This window comes from Ischnura elegans, chromosome 8 (assembly GCF_921293095.1).
Source record: "Ischnura elegans chromosome 8, ioIscEleg1.1, whole genome shotgun sequence".
In the NCBI taxonomy this organism is placed as follows: Eukaryota; Metazoa; Arthropoda; class Insecta; order Odonata; family Coenagrionidae; genus Ischnura; species Ischnura elegans.
The window spans coordinates 111,145,619-111,165,344 of record NC_060253.1 but is presented as its reverse complement, the minus strand read 5'-3'; the positions used below and the strand labels follow the sequence as shown (position 1 = coordinate 111,165,344).

General features: G+C 41.7%; 1 protein-coding gene across 6 annotated transcripts in view; it reads right to left on the bottom strand.

Moving 5' to 3' along the window:
- Positions 1 to 404: 404 nt before the first annotated feature.
- The window catches only part of LOC124163218 (serine-rich adhesin for platelets), a 208,218-nt gene continuing 188,896 nt past the window's right edge, over positions 405 to 19,726 (bottom strand). For 5 of the 6 annotated variants that reach the window (XM_046539965.1, XM_046539962.1, XM_046539967.1 and 2 more), the window contains 7 exons: positions 15,251 to 18,552; positions 14,497 to 14,665; positions 12,233 to 13,278; positions 10,477 to 10,786; positions 7,737 to 8,512; positions 5,285 to 5,660; positions 405 to 3,391 (listed from right to left, as the gene is read on the bottom strand). In XM_046539965.1, the coding sequence (XP_046395921.1) occupies positions 2,319 to 3,391; positions 5,285 to 5,660; positions 7,737 to 8,512; positions 10,477 to 10,786; positions 12,233 to 13,278; positions 14,497 to 14,665; positions 15,251 to 18,552 (7,052 nt within the window). In that variant the 3' untranslated portion in view covers positions 405 to 2,318. The remainder of the gene's footprint in view (positions 3,392 to 5,284; positions 5,661 to 7,736; positions 8,513 to 10,476; positions 10,787 to 12,232; positions 13,279 to 14,496; positions 14,666 to 15,250; positions 18,553 to 19,726) is intronic. The other variant, XM_046539968.1, reaches the window with a different exon arrangement.

Genomic DNA, 19,726 nt, shown 5'->3' with positions numbered 1-19,726 from the left:
AATCGTGCGCTAGCTGCACTGAAGGGAGCACCGTGTTCCTGAAGCACTTTACCACGTGCAAACCACTTTTCTATATTCGTGATCACACAGCCATGGATGTGTGGTTTTCGAAACCAGGCCTTGCATAGAGCATTAATAATACGAGTACATACAACCATGTTATCGCCACTAAGAAGATCGCAAACTGGCAAAGAAAGCTCTCATTGAGTCCGGGAAGCACTCTAAAATAACAGAATACCTGCATGAATGATTTTATGTTGTTTGTTTTAGGTAAATCAATAACATTGCAAGACATTTAAGTGAAAGTTTGGGTTATTCATGTTTACGGATTATCCGTGCCGTCTCCCCCCATCACCATTAGCCCATTGGGATGATCGGGAGTGTACTGTAATAACACATCCAAGTTCTTGAAAATACTTATATTTCTAATGGCACCAAATAAACAATAGTACATACATTATTTAGAAAAAAAAATGGGATACAATCACAATGGCTTTACAAGATATAATATACCTTTTGCAAAGAAAGAAAGTATAAATACAGTATTAACAACTTTAAACAATGTATTTTTAAATTAACAAGTACACATTCAGTAAAACACATATATTATTATCATATTGCGGGTCATTTCAAATTTGAGGAACAGAATCATATTAGCTCGTAGTAAATACAACGAATGAAGTAGTTTTCTCGTGATGATTGTTCACCTCCACAAATAAGGGGGTATTGATGACAATGTCATTTAATGTCGAATTGATTGATCAAATGTTTGGAGCATAAAAAAATATTGGAAAATACATACAGTAGACATTGAAGAAAGCACGGCCGTAAATCCACAGAAGAGCAATACAACAATAAATTCTGTTTATTTTTCAGCCTATGGGTATAAGTCCGTAGTCAATTTGAGTATTAAAAATAAATTCAGTCTTTAACCCAGCAATTCACCAATTGCAATAGATAGCTGGCGTGGCCCAAAGCTGTTTTAAAAATCACTCAATTTCTTCAAAATTTAATGCTGAAAAAATGTAGTGACCTCAATGAGTTCATTTAATTAAAAATTATCTATTCTTGGAAAAATATCCAATAATGGTGGATGAGAGTAAAATAGCACTGAGGGATTATGAGAGCAATGATAAGTGTCATGTTTGTGCAATTTCAACTTGGCAAAATAGAATACTTTCCACTACCCCAACCTGACATCATTTTTAGAGTAGATACTTATATACAAAATTTCTGCCATCCTAATCATATTGATGAGGGAGCAAATGATTATTTTCTTCCTGGCTGGAAACACTGTTTATTTACAGTTTAGCAATTAAAGCATTTAAGCCAAACCAAAATGTAATTTCATTACAGATTATGACTCCTCATTGAATTAAGAATGTATGGAAAGATGATTCGTTAATACAGTCATGAAGGGACAGTAGTTACTTATTGATTAAAAATGCACATTTTATGTGCTTCAACGTATTACTTACAAAATTACTTACACAGCCATGAGGATTAATAGTGGTAATCAAAGACAATAATCGTAGACCAAGCATTTTATGACCGATTGGTAGCATTGTCCTCCCAATAAAATTAACTAAATCCTATAGTCCAAATATTACAAAAATACACTTTCAGGATTAAAGAAATTTCAGCAGGAAAGAATGTTATGGATTGTATTATACCCCTGAGCAATCTTTGAGGAGAAAAGAAGCACAGCTACAAATGGCAAATCATCCCCCACATGCCATTTTTTTAGTTACAAATTGAAATACTAGCTCAGTTACCATCACCCGTTAACAGGAGTTAGTTGGATGAGGTACTTGTAAAGATCTGGCAGATGGTTTATTATGAAGAATCAGCATTTTATGAGCAATTAATAATTAATCGTGAAAACCAAGAAGGCTTAACATTCTTGTCGGAAAAATTACAAATATGTATTAGCAAAATTCCAGTACCTACTACAAAAAGAAAGTAAAAGGAAATTAGAATGCAATACTTGAATCAAATCATGAGTCATCAAAATAAAATCATGAATATTAAAAATAATAATCCATTCCATAAAAAAACCTCTTAGCTGCATAGAAGGATGAATACTTTTGAATATCTACAAACGAAGAGATAGAACTTCCACAAACTTAACATTGTGCATTGCTCAATTGAAGTAGCCCATAAAAAATATATGCATGTATGTATATTATGCACCTTTTAAGTGTTGGCAGGCACCTCTGACAAATTTCAGCCTTTCTAAGCCAATTTATGTAGTCAACTTGAAATATTTGTTCATTTAATAGAGGAAATCTAGCACCAACAACGCAGCAATTGAATCACTAGCACTGAGCCTCCCCGATCTCTGGGCCACTAGAGATGGACCAAGCCGTTAGTTTTCTGAGGGGGGCATCCACATAAGTCCGTCCCACAGCGATGGCCGACAAGGGTGACGACAACTCGCTCCTGGCAAGCATTTCCCACGCATCGGCCACCTCGGAGCCGCTCGTACCCACCAGGAACCTCAGCCTCACCTCTTCACAAGCCGGCAACGTGGGTCGGCCCCCTATTTCACCCACCCTCCAGCCTCGACAGCACTTGCCAGCCACCCCGGTCGCCTCCTCTGCATTGGACACCTCCAGTCCCGACTCAAGAGGCGAGGGCACCCGGCTGCCGCGGTGCAATGCACTCACGGCCAACGACCTCAACGCGCCCGCCCTCTCCAGATCCAACCAGCGCCTCGGCGTGGCACTCAGCAGCTCCCCTTCCACGGACAATGGTTCCGGCTCCCCTACAGACAGCAGGGGGTTCTTGACACCCCATCTTGTGGCATCCCTCGCATCGATGGCTACCTCGTCATGCACCCTATCCCCACCAGGTGAGTGGAGTGGACCACCGTGAAAGATGGGCGGACCGAAGAACCACAACTCGAGCACTGCCCTGGACCTCGCAAGAGTGGACGGATCATCGAGTGCGGCACCCTGGAACAATCCCAGGATACAGTTCAACGCGTGGGCAAAGGATTCCATGCCGGGATCTCCCCCCGTAGCCTCACATATTTCAGCCACGGCGCTTTGGAAGCAGTGAGCGGTGCGAGATGGGGAGGAGATGGGGGCGTTGGGCAGGACGAGGAGACGAGGGAGTGGGCACGACAGGTGGTCGCTCAGCTGACTGTCGGCCACGACGGGGGGGCTTGGTTTGGCCTCCTCCCGGATGACGCAGAGGGAGTCGTCTCCACAATGCAGGGAGCACAAGGTGTCGAGCAGGACCAGCAGGAAGAGGCATGCACGATTGCACCAGTTGCTCTCCTCGGGGAGGGGGGGGAAGCTTTGAGCAGACTTCCTCTCCGTTATCAATTCCTTCAGATATGTCTTCAATGAGTAGAAGTGAAGAGGATTGAACACCATTACAGTGGCTGGAACAAATTACCACAGAGGGAAAGTCATTAGTATAGGGCCAGAGCATAAAAAAATTGCGATTAATATGCAAATTGAGACCACAACACAAATACATAGAGAGGATCCAATTATCCATTTGACTCACGATGCATTTGCGATCAAAATCCAGTATTGGATTCAAGAGGGCCTAACAAAACTCCCACAAACCGGGAGATCGCTTAAATTTCGTTGAAGTCATTGTACAAGCTCTTTCAATATCAGCTTCAAATATGGATTGCAATTGAGCCTTTTCTAAAAATGCAAACGTCTTAACAGATTTGCTGACATCAATAAAACCAGAAATCTTAAAAGCCATGTTGGGAACATGGTTTAACCATAAGTAAATTGATCATTATATTTTTATGCGAGGCCGTTTCCAAGTAAGTTAGAAGTTTTTATTATTATATTTCCGTTGAAGTCATCATCTAAGCATGAATACTTCGCACTATCTTGTATTGGTATTTCCCACTTTGGTACATGCAGTCTAAGTGCATTTGAGTCAATAAGTTTATTTTTGTTCTTGGAAAAGGGTGTTTTATTTAATGAATTTTTTACTACCTTTACCATAAAATGGATCTTTTTGCCAACTTTATACACTGATTTTTGATCAATTTTTATACCGTTAACAAGTAAGTAGCGATGGGCACTGTGCGAGTGAGTCAGTTCAAATGAGTGACTCAGCAGATTGAGCTGTGAGGCGAGAGTGTCTTATTTGGTGAGTCGAGACTCCCTCTGCACACGACTCCATCCGCACACACACTGTGCGCTGTAATTGTGCAAGGTGAAGTCATGCTTCTGGCACTCACGACTCCTTCCCCTTACAATGTGCATGTTGTAGTCGTGAGCAGTAGACGTCAGACTCCATGCGCACGCGACTCCTTCCATAAACATTTTCCGTGTGTGGCTCATTGCTCGTTTGGCGGGTCAAAGGGAGCACGAGGCACTTTTCGCGGGTAGCCCACTGCTCACCTTTTCACATCGCTTAAAAGATTCTCCCGATTCATTTTCTGGGTATTAATCTAAAGAATCTCAAATGACCCGATTATCACAATTCTCTATCCTGCATTTTCCATACATTGTGAAAGAAAAATGTTGGAAGATGCTCATGTAAAAGTTTCATCAATGGCAAATTTATGAAAATAATACGAGACAAAAATGAAAATTTGTTCTTACCCAAGCAACTAAGATTAATCGAGGAAATTAATTATGAATTAATTTGATCATGTAGTTTCGGAAGGAATGTTTTGATAAAACAGAATTTTTTAAATTGTCGTCATCTCTAAGCACAGGAGACGGAATATATTGCCCGTCTTCCATGAAAGATATAACATGTTGGCAGAAATGGTTCCTACATTTTATCACCTATTAAACTTTGTGAGTATGCAATACGTGATTGATTTGAAATCAATTTCTCAAATTATAATCTAGGAAATGTTGCATTTTAAATGTTCGTTCATAAAAACCCCCCTCAACACCTTCCCCTCTCCCCCTTTCTTCCACTCCCCTCTTCCCCCTCCCCTCAACCTAGAAATGCTTTGATGATTCGCACCATGCGAGCGGCTCTCTGGAGTGAGCTGTGAGCGGTGAGGCCACTCCACAAAAAGAGGCATTTATGCCATCACTACCGCTAAGTGAAGCTTTTCTTTACCATAATCTAGGAGCCCTAACTATGAGACAAAGCCACCCAATGAGGAGTTGACATTGTTCCATTTTTTATAATTCATTTTACTTCAGGAAATACATGAAAATTAAAAAAATGACCAAAAGTGTTGTACAACATCTCATTTGCAGGGGAAAATATATTTTCTACAAGAGAGTAGAATGAAAGGATTATTGGAGCCATATTTTACATCACGTTGGGAAGAAGTTACCTTCAATGAGGTCAGAAACTTCAGGTGAAGCACTCCCAGTCTCAGATGAGAAGAATCTGTTGGGTATCTCGTCTTGGAAGGTGCACATGGGGCGGAGGGAGGGCAAGCAGCGAGAGACTGAGGCACTGCTCCCGTCGTGGTGCACGCAACCCCGGAAGTACTGTGGCAGATCGGCCATGGGGGATGCCGAGATGCCCAGAGTGACCCTTCGCCACGAATCCCTTCCACTGCTGGCCGCTCTGCCTTTGAGAGCCGCACGATGGAAGGATATCGGGCCCACAGCACGCAGAACACCACCCTTAGGCCCCTCAACCAGGAAATCAGACCACCTCAAGGTCATGGTGGCACCAAACTCCTCAGGATTAGGCTGGCACACCTATCAGCAAGAGCATTCAATGTATTCATTAGTCTCCTCACTCTCAACCAAGTCAGAAGCATATACAGAAGATGCCTGCCTCATGGGCGCCTGGTGGGTGGAGAAGGGAGCTAAGAGAGCTTGCCAATGAGAGTCAAGGGATGAACATGCACAATCCTACTATTTTGCCATGTTGCTACTTTCAGGGCAAAGTCAGGCAAGCTGTGTGACTCCAGCAGTTTACGTTTCCACTCCGTCTCACCTTGTTCAGTGGGGGTTCTAAGGGGTGCACTTGCATTCCCCTGGCTCATGAAAAAATTTTGGAAGTGATAGTGAAACCTCAAACCGTCAAAAAGCAACCAGTGGAAAAATTACAAGACGAGTCATATCTCCAAATCAGCATCAAGAGTGAATAACCGAATTGGCAATCAATCTTCAGCACGACACCATGACCCCCTCAGGGGCGGCACTGAATGCATCCCCCCCGATAATTCTTCTATTGGCACCCATGAAGCTTCACTTACTTGTTTCACAGGAGGGGCAATGCCAAATGGATAATTATCAAAAGTGGCAGATTATTAATTATGTTCATGGTGAAACAAAAACCCAGAACTGTTCCACAAACTTTTTTATTTGCTCTCAACTATTTTCAACAGCTATAGCGTCAATATCAAGACACATATCTATTCATAATCATTTTAACATCAATTTTACTTTGGTTTCCATGTCAGACTTCCATATTGTCTTGAGTGATCATTCCATCAAAAAACTACTCATTAGTTAGTTGCTTGGATGATGAATGAACTGAGAGGTGGAATTCATCAAAACTTAACAGGCAAAGACTTTGCCTCATGTGGATCATTCATGTGTGAATCACCCAATACTTTGGGTTATGACAATAGTTACGACAACAAAGGTCTTTCAAAGTTTAGAAGGCCAATAAATAAACCATAATATACAATAATATATCATACCAATCAAGCAGGTATTGTAAACAGCACTTTAAGAAGCTAGGCTTTATAACTAAGGATGGTCGGATCAGATACCTCAGATCCAAATGTGTATCTACGGATAATGCCCTTCACCAGATACTTTCCAAATTTGCTGAAGAAATTGAACCTGGATGTTTTAATTTAATGCTTCAGTGAAAGCAGCATCCCACAAGAGGGTCCCATATAATTTGTAACATTTATGTCAATATTTACTTATATCTAAGTAATGTGAAAGAAAAACTGGATAGCTTTTAAACTAGTACCAATGTCTATCATTTGACAATACATACATATTAAATTTTGCTCTTCAATCACTAAACCAGAGGCCATAGATTTGCTAAGAGTTGACTTGGCTTTTTAGCAAAGTATTTCAATCACTGAATGAATTTTGGAGTTTTATTCTTTCAGTAGTATCTAAAAGAGGACTTATAATTATCAAATTGCACTCCTAAAAGCTTTTAACTCAAACAAATTTTTTGCCCAAATAATATTTTATTTGCAACCAGGATTTTTCTGATTTAAGCGACTACCAAATTATGCATGTTGTATTGCCATCTTGTATGTATATGTGGTTTATGGATTAGATTCTGCCCTTAGCTCTCAGTGAAAATTTACTTACACCTATTTTTGTACCCAGTTATGTTGAGCATGGCATAATTCCCTATAGTGCTGCTTGTAAATGGGCACGATGACTTGTTCCATACTTGAGCAAAACTTCTCCTTAGGAAACAATACAAATTATTATCATTAATGTCACTTTGTTGGAGGTCATTGAGATGGCAGAGGGCGATGGCTTTTGACACCTGGGCCAAAACCATCCACCTCAAGGTTCACAATAAATTAACACAGAGGCTAATATTTTATGCTCGAATATTTTTAATTTGAATTGATTATTTTGTATGTTCATGTTTATTTTGATACCTTGAATGAAAATTCTGTATGTAGAATATATATTTTTGGGAGAGAATTGAGGTAGAGTTTTTTTTTTCATTTTTATGCACTGAAGCTTTGACCCTCCGGTCCTCTGGACTAGGTTTTTTTTAGACAGCTCATCTCATCATACTACGTACAGTTGTATACTTGGTACTCTCCGAGCATAACTGACCTGAGCCAAAACATCAGCCAGTGCCCGATGATTAGCGCCAACAACGGCTTCGTAGCTTTCTTCCAAGCTGTCGGCAGTTGTGGTGACCACCGATGCCCTCGACGCTGCTATGCTGCTCTCAGCCCACCACCGTCCCCCACTCACTTCACCATCGTGTGCACCGTGGAATTCAACCGACTCGTATCCGCTGTCTTCCGGCAGGATGAGGGCGTTGCCAATGGATGAGGATGAAGACGAGGACGTAGCGTGCGAGGGGGGAGAGGGAGGGGGTTGCAATGGAAGGGGAGGGGGGAGGGAGGGCGGGGGGGCCAGGGGTAACGGCGGGGCAGTGGAATTGTCGTCCTCCGAACTGCTGTCCGTGCTGCCATCTACCCTTCCAACCACGGCACCAACTGACACTGGATCCGACACTTTGGCACCAACGTTCCAAGACAACTTTTCACCTTTCGAAGCAACCTCAACAGTATCTGATCCTTTCCCACTTTTACTGCCAGCATCTAGTGGAGGAACCCTGCCCGCGAGGACAGACACAGACTCTTTGACTGCTTGATAACTTGACTCTGCCTTTGTCTCGGCACACGAGGGGGCTTGGGTGGCCTCGCTTCCCGAACTGCCATTTGCCATTACGCGAGGAATGATCCTAGGTGTTGGTGCATCACCGCTTGCCTTTCCGGAAGCACCCAACACTTCTCTCATGCTGGCTGTTCTCTGGGGCTTGGATGGTGCGAGGGTGGCTCTGACTTCGCCTGGAACAGACAAGCAGGACTCCGTAAAAACTGAGTCCGTGGCCAGGATTTTACTATGCAGAGTTCACAAACATTTTACCATATCATTACACTACCACAGAGTAAGTTATTACGGAAAGGACAGTGGGTGCTAAAAGTGGCAATCATGTGTTACCTCTGCCAAATCAATATATTTTTTGATAACTCTACTTCAAACATGCTCAATAGGTATTTTTACACCAACCACAGTTATTTTGATAAAACTTATCCAGTATTATAAAGCCCTGTTTCAACAATAAAAGTTTTTTTTTCATAAATTTTGCAAAAGTTTTTCTCCATTTTGGTGTGGAAGGAATGATTTTGGCACTTTTTAACCTACTTGATCAAAATCCACATGCAAATATACATTGAAATGAGATTAAGATTTCAATTGAGACTGGGGCACTTCATTTGGTGTGCCTGACCAATGCATGTGCATGCTTATTTTGGATTTTCATTCCAGACCCAAAATACCTATCCGAATCCACTACATCCTTTAAATTTTTAGGTACCAGTGACCTATTAAACGTTTTAAAAAGTAACCGTTAATTAGCCCAGCTACACTTTATTGGTACATACATACTTACTTAAATCTCTTTCTGATGGTGGACATTGCTTAGTTTATTTCGAATTGATAAAAAAATTACATGAATTTGTCAAATGCCCATTTCCCCTGTTGCCTGGAAATTATGAGATCAGATGCATTCCATATATGAGTCTTTGAGATTAATGTGCAAAAAAATGTATAATTCATTGCTATCTATATAAAAGCTTGGATAAGATAACCTAAATGGATTCGTTGCCCATTCTTGCAGGCATTATCTTAAGCATGTACTTGAGAACTCCTAACCTTAATATGACTAGAAAGGTTATCTAAGTACAGCTAGTTAAGTGAACATAATCTCAAATTACACCTTAATGAGCATTCCAATGTTTAAAATTACCTTGGTGTAATGTCAGGGAAGCACCTTGTTTCAGGCAATGCACTGAAACAGAACACATTTACTTTCTCCGTGGCGAAAATGTTTGAGTTATTTCAAATTTGGCACTCATTTAACTTATTTTGAAGACCAGGCAAAATTCCATTGTAAAATTCAAATGATGTTACTTCATAGTACCATTACTCTGTGACACTATTGTGATACAAATATTATTCAGATTCAGCTTCCTATCCCAAATATTATACCTCTTAAGTGCTGCTAAACACGGCAGTAGCACAAAATACAGTACAATTTGGTATTAATGCATGTCTTAGAGTCTATACTCGTATTATGCAAAACCTGATTTATTGTCCAGGTAACTTTTAGGGAAACAAACAAAAAACCTGAGAAGCTAAATTTTACCACACATTGGATTGCATAATTCCATTAGAAAATGTTATTTTGTCATTTGAGGTATTTCCCACCATCTATTTTAATGAGAGTTACTAAAATACCTTTTTCTTTTTTTTGACACAGCAGTTCATAGGAAAAATTTTGCAGAAAAGTCATCCCAGAGTACACAATAATCAAAGTGAAGATGTCATGACTTAGGGACAGGGTCCGACCCATAACATATCAACAGAATCCATGGTCCAGTGGGTTGCATTACATATTGCTTTCACTGTACTTTTGAGAGTAGAGATGTTATTGAAGTGTAGGTGTAATTTCAATGGAATGCAAAATGGGTGCCTCATTTCACTATTTCACTTCATTTAATACAGTATAGCACTTGCGAAAGCTTATGGCATTGCAGTGTGATGATTTGGCACCTGAAAGACTATTATCAAATAATGAGTTGCTCCTGCTGAATGAAATACACAATTTTTGAGGCTAACTTTGACATCTGTCAAATGCAATACATGCAAGCCATTCACCATAATCAGGGGAAATAATAACACATCATTGCTAGAGTCCAGACTCATTTGAATTCCCCAACCTTGGAGAGGAATGGCCACCATGCATTTATTTATATATCCAATAACGCAGCCCACTCACCGAGGTTGGCGTAGATGCCATCACCAGCATTTTTGGCCTCTCCTCCCAGGACTTCTCTGTCCAGGAGGCCAAGGCGCATCAAGTGGGCAGGCTTTGGTGGAGGAGGCCGGGCTGGCTTCTGGCCAGATCCACCCGGGGACGGCGGCACTGGTGCTTGACCCCTGGGCGGTGGCGGGGGTCGTGGGCGGACGGGCGTTGAGCCCGAGGAGGAGCAAGAGGAGGACGAGAGGGAAGGCGAGGAGGGGGAGTGCGTGACGGGCGGCGGCCGAGGAGGGGCGATGGAAATATTGGAAGGTCGACGTGGAGAGCTCTGCGGAATGAAAACAATTGGCGAGTTAGTTCCAATCATGAGGCCTGCTCTGCAATGGGACGTGAGCCTTAAGATAGATGCCACAAGGCACAAGCGAAAAGAAATTGCTGGTCTTCCATGGGAGACGTAAGACGCCATGAGAACAAAATTCAAAACTCAAGGTGCATGCAGAGACAGTTGAGTTCCAATATCATCTCTCACATTCCAGACTTGTGTTTTAATTGTGGTTTTCTGCACTTTAATGGAGTTTGCCAGGCTGCAAAATGTATTCTCTCACGGTTCCAATACACTTATTATACACCTTAAATACTCATGAACCTAATTTTGCAATGCTTTCAACCACAATGAGAAACTTGAAATAAGTATTGTAGGTGTTACCTACACCGAGTGCTGATATTTTTTTCTGTATCCTTACATGCTAATTTATATCAAACTATGTATGTACTAGATTCATTAACCTTTAATGTCCATTTGCGGTCCCAAAAAGGACCACCTAATGCTTTCGTTTATGGCCTTGTGGACCTCCCTTTAGGGACCACTGAGACACACTTAGTTTAAAATCGGCTTATAATGAGTTTCGTCACACGAGAGTTCACTGGAGAGCTGCATATATTTTAAACCTTGGCCATTTAAATGTGCGGCCATGCAGTGATACATCTGAAATTTGAAGCCGTCCTTTAAAGGTTAATATAACAGGTAATACTTTGCTCAGTCAAGCATAAACATGGTATCCACATGGATATTTATGTTATTTAACATGAAGCAATTTCACCAAGTCACGCCTCAAACTATGTATCAATTTTATTAGGTCTACAGAAAATTATCATTGAAGGACAGGTTGGAGTAAAGAATGGCACATGAAGGCAATGAATGACATACATAGAGAAGGTAACGTGGGATTTGAAGGAGACAGATTATGTAGGTGTAAGAAGATTAGCCAAAAGAAGAAATAAGTGAAGAGTTGCATCAAGCCAATCTCAGGATTGATGACTGTTGATAAAGACGATGACTCAATATGTGGTACATATATAGGCTCTTGACACATTTAATACACAATGCAAATGGTACGGTATATTTAGAAAGGTTTTCAGCTCAACACTGCACTGGATTATGCATAATAAATACTAAATATGTAGTACTAAGTATGTATCTACCCTGCCTTGTGAGCAGGGGCGGATCCAGGATTTATTTCCAGGGAGGGGGGGGAAGGGGAGGGGGGGAAGGACAAGCAAGGTTGTATCCAGGATTTTGTTCTGGGGGTGGGGGGGCACAAGGATACCTCGTAATACAAAACGAATGCAATGATAAAGGGAACGTATTAAAAATCTTGCATATTTTTTAAGGGTTTGGGGCGGCACGTGCCCCCGTGCTCCCCCTCCCCCTAGATCCGCCTATGCTTGTGAGCAAGGGAAATATATAATGCATCACGATAAAGAAAAGCCATACCTGATTGGTGGAGGTGGGGTTCCCTCCCGGTGCAGCTTCACTGCCTTTGGTCGTCTCCAGGGCGCTTTCTTCTTCCAGTCTCTTGCGCACGTCAACACCGCCACCCTTCACGACCTCCACGCAAGCACCGTCCAATTCCATGGGATGCACTATCACCGGCCTCGTCTTGGGCTCACTGTCTGCGGACACCTCTTCCTTGCTCTCCTGACCACCAAAGTTCACATCATCCCTGACTGATCCCCTGCGCAAGAACTTGAGGAAACCCCGCACTGTATTGTTCTTCTTCTTCTTCGAACTCAAACCAGAGGGTGAATCGTAAATCGCTTCTTCCCCCTTGGCCAGCATAGACTCCCTGACGTACACTTCAACAACTGTTGCACCCAGGGCATTCTTGCCATCTTCACCAGGCGTGACCGGCAAACGTATAGCAAGGGAACCCTCGGACCGGCTTCGGACGGGAGATGCATTGTGGATTGTACTGTTTTCTAAGATGTCACTTGGAGTTTGAGAAGGCATTACCGCATCGAACGTTGACTCTTCCTGTTTTCCGATTTCAACATTTGCAGCACTGTCAGTGTCCTGCGTGTCCACAATGGAGAGGGCTGCTCCCTCCCCTGCTGCTCTGCCGAGGCTGCCCCCTGGAAGGGGAGGCCGTGAACTAGCCACCGCCACTCCACGTCCCAAGGAAGCAGACCTCTGTCTGGCACTCACGGCCGTAGCAGTTGCTTGTAAGACGGAATTCGGCACCTCGGCCGAACCATCAGGCTGCACTGCCGTGCCGCGATTGTTGCTAGACTGTAACTGAATCAGCATCTGTCGCCTCTCTGTCTCCCGTGCCACCCGAGAACTTGACTTGGATGCATTCAGGGCCTGGTTCTTCACGAAATGGGTGCCCCTAGACACCAATGAAGAGTCCTCAGAATACTCCTCCATTTCCCCATTGTTTGCCAGGCTCGATGGTTGACTAGGCTGATTCTGAGAACACCTGACACCATTTTCTTCCAGCGCCCCTTCATCCTGGCCGATTGGATTCTCTCTCTTGCTCTCTGTAAGATATGTGTAGAGGTAACTAGATTTTGAATAAACAGACTTGAAATTTTACAAAAATATTTTATACAGCCTGGAAAACAGCACATTATGCCATGATTTAATTGTTGCTAGTCCAACAATGTGGAATATCATCATTTTAGAGGGAGTATGAATGACTTAGTCATTTTCCACACAACGTTAATTTAACCAAACTGATTTCAACACTTACTCCATCATTCTAAAGGGAACAATTCCATCGTTGGATGGAGTTAGGTAATGAGAGAACGTTTTATGCTACACTGAAGCCAATATGTAACCATTTACTGCTTCCTTTACTATTTTCAGCAGAAAAAACCATTTGCTATCAATAATTTAGAACTTGATACAATTCATTCAAACATTGTTTTAGAAGAATTTTACCATTCTTGGCTATCTGCATATGTTGATTATTGTTTATTTTACAATCTGGTACATTTTAAGCTTTAAATTTTTTGTTTGATTAAAATTGATAATATCCTGATCCAATAAAAAAATGTTGTTAAAGTGACAGTGTCGTAAATGCGAGAAGTGTTGCGTTAGGAAGCCTACTTAACATAATTTCAAGATACACTCAAATCATAAATGATATTATTCCATTCTAAGATTTTTATATTATTATATTATATATTATTATAGATAGATATATTCCCTTTTCAGATTTCCACTCGAACAATAAAGTATTTTGGCATCAATGCAGAAAAAAACCTTATCTTGTGCTATCTAGTGAAATAAATATGTTCAGCCCCAAATCAGTAAATGTAAAAACATAATGAGATAAAATTATCGGATTTAATTAAAACATAGGGGTGAGGGTAGTCTGCTTAAACTATTCCTTGATTGACGACTGTTTGTTTGAAAAAAGACCTGAGACAAGATCACCGTATGCTTACTCCAGGGACATGCAATATTTCTTCTAGCAGATTGATGGTATCATATGAATAAGATTGATTTGTGAGTAAATGGATTAGCATCGTTAGGCTTGTAGTGGGAAAGTCACAAAACTGAAGGTCATGCAATGGAGAGTGACTTCTCACAGAAATGCATGTATTTACCACAAGCAAACCCACTTTTGTCGTAAAACTGAGAGAGCCATTCAATTGATGGTTGTTCCACTGTATCAAGACCTCATGACAGACAGTTGTGATAAATGATAAATCATCAGAGAGAAATTACAAAAAGATTAAAATCTAACATACCGCTGACATCATCTTGGTGAGAAGCATCATTCGTCCTGTTGAAATTGATTTCACTCAGGATGTCACCCATATCTGGAGAGCTGCACTTTCCTTTCTGAGTTGAATCCAAGGCAGGAGGTTTAGGGGCCTGCCTCTTGCCAGCACTCCTTCCTACCGATCCCGGTGTACTCTGCAAGGAGACGTGGCATGTGATTAAGATACACGACTAATCATTAAAGTTTTAGCTGGTAATGCAATCCAAATGCTAGTATGGCACCTTACACTCAATTTCAATGCTAGGGGATCATTAAAAATATAACAGGTATTTTGATTTCATTTTCTTTAAATTTGGGTGTGTTTTAATGCCGGACTTAAAGATTCTTAACAGCCTATTAAAACGATACATACTTACATAAGTAAGGATCAATGTCTAAATATATGCATGAATGAATGCCAAAATGCACTGTGTAAACAACCAAATTGTGCAAAAGCATGTACAGATAATAGAACCTGTTCTGATTCAGTTCATTCACTAGTACATGATCCATTCCAGTCCACAAAAATCATTCATGCATTTAGGCATTCACTATTATGGGTCAATGTATCATATAACCAGGCCTTACATGACTTCCATTGGGGACTTATGTAGTTAACATTCACAAGTGACAATCCCCGAGTTAGTTTCCATTATTTATGTACCAATTTACCTGACTGTTTCACTATTCAAAATTTCATTTTCATCCTCATGTCAAATGGAGAACATTAAACAACGTACCAATGTTGCGGAGCCTCTTCTCTCTCCCATGGGTTTGGTAGGGGTTTGGTTCGAAGTCTGCCTGGCAGAAGAAGCTTCCAATATTTTGCTTGGCTTGGCAGGAATGGCTGGCTTGCTCCCGCTGATAATGGGCCCAGGTTTTCTCAAGGCAACCTGGGCTCCTTGAGGGTTGAGATTGGACCCTGTGCCTTCCGACTCCAACGTGGGTAGTGAAGACAGCCTGCCCCTCTGACCCCCAGCAGCAGGCAACGCACAAGGAGACATCAATGCTGACACTGATGCGGCACGCTCACTCCTCGCTCCAGGAATGTTGTGCATCGCACGAGCTGGAGACCACGGTTGGGCAGCCAAAGATTTCCCATGCAGAAAAGACGGACGAGGTGCCATCAATGGAGGCTGTGAGGATCCCACATTCACGGGTAACAACTTTTCCACCTTCTCATTACCTTCAGCCAAAAAAGATGATTTGGCTTCAGTGATTTTAGTTAATGTGGTCACGTCTGATTCTCCTTTGATTGCCTCCTCAGGAAACATAATTTGTTGAGAAATGTTTTCCTTCTTGGGCTCACACGTGCCATTTGAGTCACAGCCAATTTCTTTCATCTCAGATTTGGTAGCTCCTTCCAGAGCGTAAGCACCAGTTAGGGGGACCTCTGAGCCACTATAGCCAACTTCTTCCCCTGCTTCCTCACCTTTTGAGTAGACAGGTTGTTTACCCATCAGAGAAAGATCTTTGGCATCCTTAACCTCAGGATCTCTAGCATTCTCCGCATCATCTTTGTGTTCATTACTTCTTCTGACTGATCGCACCATCTCCCCAGCCTTGCGATAAATTTCATTTCCACTCTTGAACAGGATGCGGCGAACTATACCCTTCTTGCGGTTCTTCTCACCAGGTGGTGTTTTGTCAAGCCCATTTTCACTTTTCGTAGGGCTTTCCCCCTTTGAGCTGTCATCCTCAGGGCTCTCGGAAGATGGCACTGCCAACCTGGAGCTGGCGTCTCCCTCTGTTACTCCACCATACACCAACTTCTCTTCTTCAAACTGGTCACTTCTCACGTCACTGGCACCCAGACGCTTTGCCTCAAACTCAGTTTGGATTTCTTTAGCATCACCCGACTGATTAATATCCCTCAAAGACACTTCAGCTGTTTCTATGCCAAGAGGCTCAGGCCTGGAGCCATTGAGAAGATCAGGGTCGACACTATTCTTGAAGTTGTTACCTTGGGCCAGAAATTCAATCCTTTCATTTTCCTTCTCAGGAGTTCGGAGGAGTTCACGAATATCTGGACCACTCCCTTTGGCACGGATCGAAGGGAAACTGTTAGAAACTTTATCCAAATTACTCAATCCTTTGATCCTCTCATCTTTGAGTTCATAGTCATCTGCATGAAAGGCCTTGTTTGTCCTGCTGCTGATTGAGATTGGCCTCACACTTAGGTTCATCACATTGGACTTTGATATGGGTATTTCATCGGCCACTGCAGTCTTAGTGCCATACCTTGTGCCATTCACTATTTTAGCAGCACTTTCAGCAATTATTTTCAAGTTATTGTTTACGAAATTCGCTCTCAATTTAGCAATTGTGTTCACAGGTTTTGAAGGCTTCTCATTTCCAGCTGTTGCAAAAGTGGAAGTCTGGGTTTTAATGATGCCATTAACGAACTTTTCCTCTCCGCCCTTGTCTTCATTGGAGTCATTGCCTGGATGTAGCATCGAGGAGTTCTTTTGGGAGGGATTTTTTGAATGCCAACCAGTGGGGACTCCCATTTTCAATATTGATGGCGCAGGACGCTTAGCTAAGAGTGCAGGTTTTTGGGAAGGAAGCACTGTGGAATGTTTTACATCTGAGCCTGAAGATGTCTCTCCTTCAGATTTTTTGATAGCCTGTTGCAAGTCCTGCTTAGGTGCAACAGTTTTAGGCACTGGAACTCTAGTTGCAGGCTGAATCATTGGAGGCTGAGAGGATGAAATGATATCCGATCCACTGTTCTTTCCCTTGGCCACAGTATCACTCACTTTCACCTTAGGGTCTGGCTCGCCTTCTAGGGTCTCCCGTGCAACGCTTTCCTTCAAAGATGACCTCTCTACAGGGATCTTGCTCACAGTTTCAGTCCTCGTTTCCTCCTGCTGAAGCTCCTGGGATTTTATCAAGCTATCTTTATTATTACTGGCACATGATGTTTCACAGGGTGATGCTATACTCTGCTCTACTGTTTCTGCCTTGGGATGCACCATCTTTCTTTCGGCTGGGACCGGGGCTTGTTGAACCATGCCACCATCATTAGAAGATGATTTTGTGCCTTCCAGAGGTGATGGTTTCACATTAGGAAGTGCAGTGGAAGGTGGAACAACAGGTATGGACTTAGGAAAATTCTTAGTATGCAGTGTTCCTGTATCACCGAGAACACTTTCCACACTCTCTTTGGAGCCAGACGTGTGATCCAAGCCCAAACCATTGACCTGCATTTTCTCTAGCTCAACATTTCCCTTACTTTTTTCCTCCTTCCCGTTTTTTGAGAAAGTCAAGCTACTGGAATTGAGTGCTGGATTTGATGATCGGTCCATGGAGATAGGTCCTGCAACAGCTTTACTTCCTAACCCAGGGTCGCTGTTTTCCAAATTTTGAGGTTGGTCTTTACATGACGTCTCGTCATCAGTCTTTGGAGGAACTTTAACATTCTCCTGCTCTGGGCTCACTTTATTCTCATCACCACTGAGGTTTTCAGTCGTACCATTTTCACTCGCCTTCACCGAGTTACAACTTTCTTTTGTTTTCACCTCTTCGGAAACCGAATCAGCACTTTTAGCAGTAGCAGTCTTTGACTGATTACCACCAGAAGAGGAAACACTTAACTTCAGGGATGAATCTTTAGAAAGGCTGCTGGAAACATGTCCATTGGTCAGATTACCATTGACCAGTGGCTTAGCAGAGTTTTCTTTTGTTTCCTTTGCTCCACCCACAGAACTAGCATTATTTCCATATCCATTGGTCACTAAAATTTTCGTCTTGACAACTGGCTTGCTCACTTCTTCCCCATCACTTCCAAAGGGACGCACAGACACCAGGAGGGTCTTTTTGTTTCCATCACCTTCCTTCACGCCGAGACGAAGGGGACCGGTGTAAGTTGAACGTCCTCCAGGCACGGGGATTCCTGATGCACCGCTTTTGATGACAGCCGGCGTCTGCTTTTCCTTGGTGATGCTCTCCAACTGAAGATTGGCAATCACCGAGTTGAAGTCTGTGTTGGCTTTGGTCACGCGTTCCAGCTCTTGCTGTTCAGCCTTTTCTCTCTCCAGATCTGGAATGGAGAGAGTGAAATTAACCTTTCAAATTCTTCACAATCGACCATTAATTTCACAGGGAGTGAAATTAATGGTCAATTTACAGAAAAAATAACAATAAATTTAAATTAGGATCATTGAAACATTAGCTTCACAGCTTCACACAAAAAAACTCATAGAAAAAATTAGGATGGACCAAAAGCCATCCTTCTGCGAAACTGTTATCAACAAACTGCCACATATATGTATATGGCATTGAAATTGAGTTGAGCTGTTTTTTATGCAAATATGTACATTGATTTCTTTCCCAGGGTTTACTTCTCAATTCTGTCTAATATCCAGGATACTTTTCATTACAAGGTTTCTTCTTCCAACATTTATAGTTAAAACTAACAAAATATGGTTTCCAATCACACAAAAAATTTAATGTGGCACCGAGCGATGCAAATTTTCACTCTTAAGTTTCCACAAATTCAAAATTGATCTCAGACCACACTAGTTATACCTAAGAACACTATAGAATTTTTTGGTACCGGAATCTCAAGCTATATGTTCCATATGGATTACTCATGCCTAATTTATTCCATTGACCAGATTTTAGTTGAATGGGAAAAGTAACTGGGTGCGTTGCAACTTAAGTAAAGGACTTTTCCAAGTATTTGGAAATGAAGCTTTTTCTAAAGGAATCCTCAGGTATTAAGTATAATGACCCTAATGTGATGGATTGCTGACCTATTGATAAAATTTCAATTCAATTTCTTGATTTTATGTTCATAGATTTCATGAATCAACAGTATTAGAATTATGAAAATATCCTATTGTCTCCGCATTTACAACTGAAAGTGCCTTTTTCTAATAGAAGTGGACTGATGCTTGAATTTGAAAAAAATGCATCAATCTAAGAAAACTTTTTTATTTGTCTGACTGTTGGATGGAGGTCAACTACTGTTTGTTGAACTTTTATTTTCTCTTTTGTCTGATGCACAAGCTTCCTGCTCAATTTAGAGCAGATCTACATTCACCAAAATGTGATGAATAAAATCAACTGAAGTTAGTTTAGAATCAATCAATGAAAATTTCAACGAATACACATTAAAAGTCAGCTTTTATGTACAGTAAAGATTAAATTAACTAGATACTTACATTTTTAATACTTAATTTTAACCGTTAGTCCTACCGACACTAGGATCA